Here is a 9,577-nt window from a genome sequence, read left to right on the forward strand (position 1 = left end):
AAAGGTGTTGTTGTTCACATACATGCTGTTTCCAATGATTCATCCGTGCGGTCACCCTCACAGATGGGTGCCAGGCTTCTTTCTTTTTCTCTCTCGCTCAAACACCTGAGTTTGATCGTATTCTCCTTGTCACAGACGACAGGTTTCGCTCGGTGATAGATGATGCCTGGTGGTTTGGGACCATCATCTGCCAGGAGCCCTACCAGCCGCAGTACCCAGACAGTCTCTTCCAGTGCTTCAAAGTCAAGTAAGAAACACACACTTTGTGGGGACAAAGTAAAATTCTTCAGATATTTTAACTATCAAAAGCTGGATATTGTAGATGCTGCCAGACAGCAGTGAGTGATGTGAAATTTCTAAGGGACTATACTGGGGTTGATTGAGACAGCATTAGAGGTGATGAGGCATAAATAAATCTATATAAATCTTCCTATAGTATTCAGTGGTTCAGCCGGGCTTTGTCCAGCATTGTTTGGTTGGTTGCTAACAGCCTTCTTGTGTTTCTACCAGGTGGGATAATGGTGAAACTGAGAAACTCAGTCCTTGGGATGTGGAACCTATTCAGGATGATGGTACTAAAGGCTGTTTACTAGCTTACTGTGGTTTAGTAATGGAGTACATTTCGCAGAGTTTGGTTAATAGGTGTCAGGGTGTATTGAAAGGGTTTGTCTTTGTTGTGCAGCCCCACAGCCGGAGACAGAGGGAGGTGGTATACCTGTGACCGCAGAGGAGATGAGGGAGCTGATGTACAAGCCTCTGCCAGGCGAGTGGGGTGAGAGGAGTAGGGATGAGGAGTGTGAACGACTCATCGCTAGCATCGATCAGCTCATCACTGTCGGTGTGTATGCATAAATGGATGTTCTTTGTCTTCCAGTTTGTTTGATTTCACCCACGTATTCTCTCCTTCATGTTTACTGACATGTTGTCGTCGTTGTCATTTGCTCACATCTGCCTGATCCTTACACTCGTTCTTTCCGTGTTTGTGCCACAGAGATTGCAGCTCCGTTCTCTGGTCCCGTGGACTTGGTCCAGTATCCCAGCTACTGCACCGTGATCGCCTATCCCACAGATCTGGGCACCATCAGACTGCGGCTCATTAACAGATTCTACAGGTCAGTTTCTACCAATCTTCTCCTCAACTTTTGGCCCAGATTTGTCCTTAAAACGTGTTCATGAAATGCAAAGAAGTGAGAAGTGGTGTGTAATGTTGCGTTTCATTTGCTCCGCTTTGGTAATCCACAGACGCCTCTCAGCATTAATTTGGGATGCCAGGTATATTGCACATAACGCCCGCACTTTCAATGAGCCAAGGAGCAAGATTGCCCACTCTGCAAAAATCATCACCAACGTCCTCCAGAAATTTGTCAAGTATGTGTTTCTGGACTTGTTTGTTTGTTCGTAGACATTGTGATGATGCACGAACTGTAAGCGCAGAATTTCTAATTGTATTTCTTGCTGACACATTTTCTCACTTTCTCAGTAATCCAAGCTGCACAGATATCATGGAGATCTACAATGAAGTGGAAGAAATGGATGATGACGATGAGGTAAGTCTGAACCATTTAACAACTAGTCTTTGTAGTTGGTGGGTTTGTTTTTGTTTTTTTCATGTACTGCTGCAAAAAAGTTTGTTAAAAGTAAATAATTTTTAAAAGAAATTCAAAAGAATCTTTTAAAAATTCAACCAAAAGTTGGTATGACTGTCCTTTGCAATTAAAACGCCAGAACTCGCACCCTGAGTTTAATTTCAAGTAAAACTGTACTTAGTGTTTTTATAATATGAGCACTCGAAGCACTTCTTGCTACAAGTCTCATTTATCCAATAATGCTTTTTTTTCTGTACCTATGAACCTATTTTAACATTTGCACACTCCAAAAAACTAGGATTTGGTATTTTTGCTAAAGATATTTTGACATGCAGACCAGAGTATTTAGGGAACCCGCTCTACCTCCTGAGCCACAGCCAGCCCACTCTGTTTTAGTGCGGTTTATTCATACAGATACACTGTATGAATAAACACTGTTGTGCACACCAAAACATACCGAGACCCTCTGTAGGAGGTGATCTTGATGCAGTTCCAGACCTCCAGATCAGGTGATTTATTGTGAGGTTGTGATGGAGTCTCAGTTTGACCCTACTAGCTGGTGTATACTGGAAATAAATGGCTTCCCATAAGCTTTGCATCCTAAGATAAAGCAGAGTAGCAGATGTGCAGGGGACAGTTTTGCCTGACACATAGGAGTGCAGCACCTTCTCTCTGTATTTCCATTTATTACTCCCACCCTAGATGTATCTGGCCAATAAGCAGACTCAGTCATCTCTTGTGGTTTGTAGTGATGCAGTTTGATTCACTTGGAGTTTTAACTGTATGAAAAGAAATTAAATCACAGGAGGAAGTGTGATTCATGAACTCATCAGCTGATTCAGACCAGCGTAAACAAACTGTAGATGTGAAAAACGCCTTGAGGTACAAGGTGTCTGGCAGCTATCAGAGTATGTGATCCCTGTGTAACGTGTCTGATCCTAAACAGTGTTCCTCGTGACTCTGGCTGGAAGTTTGAGGTTGTCATTAAAGGGAATTTCGAAGGCTTCCCCAATGAAAAGGAATCTAAAACAACAAACATGCTGGAAGCAACTCGCTTGTAGCACATCTGCCAGCTGTTCGCTTGTGGAAATTTCAGGATCTGGTTGCCTAGGGGATCCTGTAATGCATTTACCTAACAGGTCATATGTCAATCAGCAGTATCCTTCACTCTCATTGGTAGTCTCTTCAGTCGCGCAACTGAAAGTTTATCACTAGTGGTTATTTGAGCTGTAGTCGCTTCCATTCCTGTGATCGTGGTGAACGTCGCTGTGAATCTGTGATCCCGTTGTGTGAAAATGTAATTGTCATTGCAGTTGTCTGATTAAAGGTCACAGTCAAATAATTCAAATGTGATTGCTGACTACAGGAAGAAGACACCGAAGCGCCAGGAACATCTGCTGGACACAGACTGCGTCAGGTAGATGCATTGGATGGGTGATCGGCATACCTGTAAAAACTGTTTGACATTTCAAGATTACAAAAAACAAAAAAAAACTGACAAGGGGATGATGAAACACTCTTTACATTCATTTTAATAAAAACTAACAAAAAGGGGGATTTGTTAGGTTGTGCCTCATGTCATTGAGTTGTTTCTCCCTGATATTTGCAGCGCTCTGTAGAAGTGCTGCCAGACAGAGATGCCTGGAAGGAACAGTGCAAGAGTCTGCTCAACTACATATTGGAGTGTGAGGACTCGGAGCCGTTCAGGCAACCTGTGGATCCTCAGAACTATCCAGTATGTTATCACGGCACACTACAGGCCACGCTATGAGCAGATGCTGTTTTCAGTTGTGCGTTGAAGTCCCTTTGTTTTGTGCTTGCCCAGGACTACCACGACATCATTGACACACCCATGGACTTTGGCACGGTGAAAAGGACCCTGGAGGAAGATCGCTATGAAAACCCCACAGAGCTGTGCAAAGACACACGCTTAATATTTGCCAATGCTAAAGCTTACACACCCAACAAACGCTCCAAGGTAGGGAGGGGATGTTCACATTCTCTGAGCTTATTAGCGATTTTACATTTTGGCTCGCCCGCTCAATCTTCTTTTGCTCTGTTTTCAGATTTACAGCATGACCTTACGGCTCTCTGCCTTCTTTGAGGAGCGAATCAGAACAATCATATCAGAGTACAAAACCGCTGTCAAAAGCAGCAATAGGCTCCGCCGCAGTCAGAGGTTTCGCAAGAAGATACTGCAGCAACAGCAGGACCACCCCGACACCAGGTCTGAGTGCTGCAGCTCGCCTGAGACGTTTCACTTTTCATTTGCACGTTATCGGTCTGAGTTGAAGAGTTTCTTTCCCCCTTTTTTCCCCCCCAGTCAAAAGAAGGCTGCAGTCAAAACTCAGGAAAAAGTGGAGTCCGTGTCAGTGACCAAAACTACCTCAGCCAAAGTGTCTGTTCCTGAGAGAGCCAGGAGGAGTCGAAGCAGCAGCTCAGGTCACAGCTCCTCAGAGGACGACTCTGGCTCTAAAGGTGCTTCATCAACATCAGGTACAGACATCAGAGCACCCCAGAGGTCATTTGTTACCATCACAATGGATTTTGAGCCATGATGATGATATTTGGATTTAACATTTTTGGATTTTTTTCTATTTTTCCCCAAAGAGTTTCTTCTGGTTTTAAGACCTCAAAGAGGATCATTTTGATCCCTTGGCATTTTAAAAATAAAATAAAACCCCATCTCTTATTTTAGGGCTTTGATAAAATGTGTTTATTCATCATATTCTTGGTGTTTGCTTAATTAAAGGAGTAAATTAAATATAAAATAATTTTTTTTAAAAAGAATTTTGATGTTTGTGGGATAAAAGGGGGGGGCGGGGAATTTTATGACCACTAGATGTTACAGTCGCTGATACGGGACTGTAACATCTAGTCCTTTTTACTGAAACTGCCGGGGACGTTAATTAGACCCCATAGAAACATTTGATTTACGTTAATGAAAAACTATTGTTTTCCACACATTTTGATATGAGGGCTGTTGTAGCATAAGAGATGGCATCGTTGCCTTTGCTGCTGTTGCTGCAGGATGGGTCGGGCTTTGATAGTGTTTAGTTTTTGTGATCTGTACACCATCCACTGCAGGATAAAACTATACTTTGTGATGGTCCTCAACACGCCATGCTAGCATGACTCACTTCCACCCCTAAGTGTTGGTCATCGATGCACCTTGAGACCAGTATTGTGCAATGATGCAATATAAAACTGGGCCTAGTCTAGTGCCCGTTTCTTTAATTTTAAATGCACTGTTACTACTACTACTACTACTATAATAAACTAATTAAATTCTTATTTATTTGTTTAAATCTCAGAGTCTGACAGTGAGAGCGAGGTGAGTGACTCGGAGGAGGAGAATCATCAACGTAGACATAAAGCAAGAGTAACAAGAAGGAACCGTGCGAAGCAGAGGAAAAAAGGTTAGGACTGAAGTATTTATCCATAAATGTTTCACTCTTATATTTTATTTGTTTATTGAAAATTACATTACAATTGTGCCCCTTGGGGCGACTGTTGTTGTGATTAGATGCTACATAAACAAAATGTAATTGAATAAAATATCCTTGGATATATTGTTGCTAGTTGCTGAGAGCGACAGTGAAGAAGAGGAAGAAGATGATGAAGAGGAGGAGGAATTTGACAGTGAGGGTGAAGAGGGAGAGGATGGAGAGGCGTCGTCCACTTCAGATCGTCGCTATCCCAGCAGGAGTACACGGCGGACCAGAAACAGCGCTGCTGGGGACAGAAAACGTGCAGGTAACACAAGTTCACTGCCTTCAGTCTCCGACCCCGTGAGATACAAAAACCCAGCGCCAAGTGTGCTCACAGACCTTTGTGAACGGCTTGTTTTCAGAGTGCAGAGCGGAGATGAACGGTCACAGCAGCAGGTCGTCTCGCAGGGAGAGGCGTCCCCGCTGCGACTCTGACAGGGCCACGTCTCAAGGCTCCGACAGGGAGGAAGTGACAGTTCGCGGGTCGCTAAAAAGAAAGACTGCTCGGGCAGCTGTGAATAAGATGAAGCTCCTTGAAGCGTCTGATGAAGACTACCAGGAGGAGGAGGAGAAGCCGAGGAGGAGCAGTAGCCGCCTTCGCCACACTGTCCGGGTCAGCAAACGCACGGCGGTGCTCAAGAGCAGCTCAGAATCAGACGAAGAGTCAGCAGCAGGTATTAATTACTCTTTAAAAGTCTGTGAATATTATTCAGACAAAGATTTTTACTCAGTTATGTTCTCTTCCTTCATCTTTTAGCTTCCCAAAATACAAAGGAATCAGGAAGTGAGTTTAAGGATGAGGAGGATGGCAATGACAGCGATACCTCATCGTTCTCCCAGAGTAAGCAGAATGGAAACACAAAGAACTCCAAACAAGCTGCCAAGATTAAGAAAAATGGTGAGAAATGTCCTCATCAGTCGCATTTTTAGACTGTGCTAATGCTGCCGTGGAAGTTGCCCTAAACAGCTCGATGTTTTATTCCTTCCTGACAGGTACTTTGTCCCGTGTGAATGGACACAGTGCAAAACATCACACGCCCAAGAGCAACTCTGAGCAGGAGGAAACTTCCGGAGAGAGCTCTGGAGAAGCGGAGGAGGAGGAACAGCAGCCACCTCGGTCTCAGAAACCGTCAAGGAGCACGGCAGCTGCCCCAGTGAGAAAAAGTAGGAGTACAAGCGAGGAGGAAGAGGAGACGAAAGACATCCGCCCCCTCAGCACACGACACAAACCTCCCGTAAGCTCAGACGAAGAGGACAAACGGCCACACCAAAATGGAAGAAATGTGGAGGAAGCAGTTCACAAAGACCCGAAGAAAAAAAGCAAAGTTTCTCCGTCAAAAAGCCAAGACAAACAAAAATCTGCCTCAGCTCATAAACTGGATGGTGCGGAATCAGATGAACTCTGTGATTCTCCAAAGAGATCCAGCTCACGCAAGAAAAGGCTGAAAAAAGGTGACGAGCAGGATGCGGAAAGCAAACGCTCCAGCGATGAGTCCGACTTTGAAACGAGGACGAAAAGGCTGACGAGGAACAGGAGCATATGCAAACGGCCTCGCGGCGACTCCTCGGCTTCGCAGAGCTCGGAGCAAGAGTACAAACCCAAGAGGAAGTCAAGGAGGAAACGCTCTACTGGCTCCTCGGACCAGGAGTCGGATAATTCGGAAAATGCGCCGAAAAGGCGGCTGAGCCTCCGAGCCCTGCCGAAAAAGAAATACATCAGTGACAACTCATTCTCTGAGGAAGACTCTGCTTCTGCGAAGCCGGGCAGGCAGAGAACTGGCAACAGAACAGCGAGAGAATCTAGAGAAGACGGTTATAACACAAGAGTGTCTAACAGGACTTCCCCGAGTGAAACCAGGAATTGTGTGTCTTCCAAGAGAAAATGTATTTACACCTCAGACTCTGATGACTCGGATGAGGACAGAGAGAAAGAGCCAGTATCCAAGAGCAACAAAAACAGCAAGTCAGGCCCCTCAAAGTGCGCCCAAAAGGACGCCAAGCGTGGTAACGGCAATGAGCAGGACACCTCTTCCCACTCTGATTCTAGTGAGGAGGAAGAGGAGAAGGAAGAGGAGGACGAGGAACATCTTGGCCGTTCGACAAGGGGAAAGGAAAGCGCGAGGCAGCCCAAACGCAAACGAAAAGAAAGCTACAGCAGCAGCAAACACAGCTCGGACTCAGAAAGCGAGCAGTTGTCTTCAGCCTCTGAAAACTCTTTTGCCAGCTCAGGGTCCCACAGCAGTCCAAAGAGATGCCGCACACGGTCGGGGATCGGCGAAAGGACTGCCAGTCGCCAGCTTAGGCAGCGCCGCCAAAGGTCCGCCTCGGAAGAGAAGGACAGCGACGAGTCGTACAGCAAACCGCGGAGGAAGACGCGGGTGAACACCCGAAACCGTGGGAAACGGACGGTTAAGTACAACGACAGCGAATGAAGGACATAGCTGCTGGAGGTTACAGGCTTTAGAGGGAAGACGAAGCCGGACGTTAACTGGAGAGCTTAAGACACTTGATTGGCCACCTTACGGTAGTAGCACTGGAGTCCTCGAGAGAAAAATGCTGTGAATCTTTCATTCAGGGATATTTATATTTTCTATGAAAAAAGATTAAAGGAAAATTTAAAAAAACAACAAAAAACATGTTTATAGATGTAATACAAATTCAAGCATTTGAACTGCTGGTTTTCACAAGGATGAAGAGCAAAACATCACTTCCCATACTGCGTGTGGTGATTTTTGCCAGCAAAAGGTTTGGCAGAGGCTATTCTGGGGAATCTTGTCAGCTTGGGTGCTAATCTAATATACCTCTGTTTAATCAAGCATACTGCTGGCTTGCACTAAGATACACTGTAATGAGGTATTTCATACACTAGTTTTGCATTAGAAACTCAGGGGTCAACTAAGTTTACTGTAGTCTCAGACATGCAGTTTTTTGTTTTTTTGGTTTATTTTGTTTCTTTTGAGCTAAGGTAAGGACAAGAAGCAATTCCAGGTTGGCAGATGTCCAAGCACATTTACTGGGACAAAAACTAATCCAAGTTTAGACTTTTTGACTACAGCACTCCTTTGTAAATCCATATACTTAATGCTTGACTGTATTGTGAGTTGATATGAGCCAAATGAACTTCTTTTCCCCTTACATTTCTTCTTTTTTTGTTTCTATTAGGTTTGTGTTGTATTCTAGTGAATAGGTGTAAATATGTGATTAAGAAATTGCCTGAACTTCTTGGTGATCGTTCAGTGGCAAAGAGTTTATTTAAATTTGAGCTATTTCCTTTTTTTCTTTTTTCTTTTTATACACATTAACTGCATTGTCTTGCCATATGTCACAATTTGGTACTTTTTTCTTTTTCTTTTTTTTTTGCCAAGTACAAGTAACCAAAAGTACTTAATGCAAATTAATGTGATTTCTCATATTGGGAAGACTTTTTATTGTTGTTCTGTGTTACCTTCTTTCAGTATTAAAGTCTTTTTTTTTTTTTTTCGGAGTTGACTTAAAACATTTTTTTTTGCCAGTCATGATTTTGTTTTTGTTTATGGGGAGGTTTCTGAATACAGTCGCTTTATGACATTTTGCTTAATGTTTTTTCGTACTACACCTTTAATAAACAGATTTCACAGGAAGACTATTAATGCAATTTGTTCATGGAGTACAATGAATGACTTATTCTTCCTCTTAATAAAGGCATCATTTCAAGGTGTAATCTGTCTTGGACTGGGTCTTACCCGTTGATTTCATTAAGACGCTCCATCTCTTTGCACTTCCTGTGCAAACAGATGAACTTCTAGGAGTAGTTCAGGCTGTTTAAAGAACATTTAAAGCTGCTCTTTGGATGTTGGCTGCCTTTCGTTTTGATGATCCCACACTGCTTCAGTAAATTTGGTATCTGGACTCTGGGAGGCCAATGGTAGGTTTGCTTTCACATCGTTGGCTGCGTGTTCGGGAGCATGATCATGCATGTCAACGTTCATAAGCCCGAAGATTTCCAGCACCACTGGCTGAAATGCAACCCCAAACCTTGACAGACTTCCTCCCCAAATTTAAATTTTAGATTTATTACTCCACAAAATCCTGCTGCCACTAATTTTCAGTCCAGTTCTTGGTAATTTGGCTTCCCTCAGCCTTTTCTCTCTGCTTATCCTCTACTTCAGTCTTTACACAATACACACCATGCTGAGATACGCCAAGTTCTCAGCTAACTGCTCTTGGGGAATCACAATATTGGTGTAGAAATACTATTTTTATGGCTGTCAAACTGTGTTATCTTTGACATTTTTCATAAGACAATTATGTTTTTGTGTCATGCTGCTAGTGAAAAGTGCGTATATCAGGGATGTCAAACTCATTTTACACTGATGGCCACTGTGACCTCACATAGAGTGGACCAATGAAACTTCACTTTCTGTCAGCGTGGAGAAGTTTAACCACACATTTAATCCCTGAGATATCGTAATAAAAGAAAGTCCAGTTTCAACAGTATGACAGTACAACAGTACATAAATG

The 9,577-nt window shown here is 43.5% G+C and overlaps 1 protein-coding gene across 1 annotated transcript in view; it reads left to right on the top strand.

Moving 5' to 3' along the window:
- Nucleotides 1-8,778, top strand: part of brwd1 (bromodomain and WD repeat domain containing 1) — a 28,409-nt gene extending 19,631 nt beyond the window's left edge. Inside the window, exons 29-44 of the mRNA XM_085245535.1 lie at nt 136-247; nt 511-572; nt 683-838; nt 992-1,112; nt 1,243-1,368; nt 1,481-1,547; nt 2,953-3,003; nt 3,196-3,321; nt 3,412-3,564; nt 3,653-3,813; nt 3,910-4,082; nt 4,901-5,005; nt 5,169-5,342; nt 5,440-5,751; nt 5,835-5,975; nt 6,071-8,778. Of these exons, the coding sequence (XP_085101661.1) occupies nt 136-247; nt 511-572; nt 683-838; nt 992-1,112; nt 1,243-1,368; nt 1,481-1,547; nt 2,953-3,003; nt 3,196-3,321; nt 3,412-3,564; nt 3,653-3,813; nt 3,910-4,082; nt 4,901-5,005; nt 5,169-5,342; nt 5,440-5,751; nt 5,835-5,975; nt 6,071-7,509 (3,479 nt within the window). The 3' untranslated portion in view covers nt 7,510-8,778. The remainder of the gene's footprint in view (nt 1-135; nt 248-510; nt 573-682; nt 839-991; nt 1,113-1,242; nt 1,369-1,480; nt 1,548-2,952; nt 3,004-3,195; nt 3,322-3,411; nt 3,565-3,652; nt 3,814-3,909; nt 4,083-4,900; nt 5,006-5,168; nt 5,343-5,439; nt 5,752-5,834; nt 5,976-6,070) is intronic.
- Nucleotides 8,779-9,577: the final 799 nt, after the last annotated feature.

Source organism: Mchenga conophoros, linkage group LG14 (assembly GCF_057382185.1).
Source record: "Mchenga conophoros isolate Kocher_MC1m ecotype Shallow Benthic linkage group LG14, M_conophoros_male_GT1.1, whole genome shotgun sequence".
Lineage (NCBI taxonomy): Eukaryota > Metazoa > Chordata > Actinopteri > Cichliformes > Cichlidae > Mchenga > Mchenga conophoros.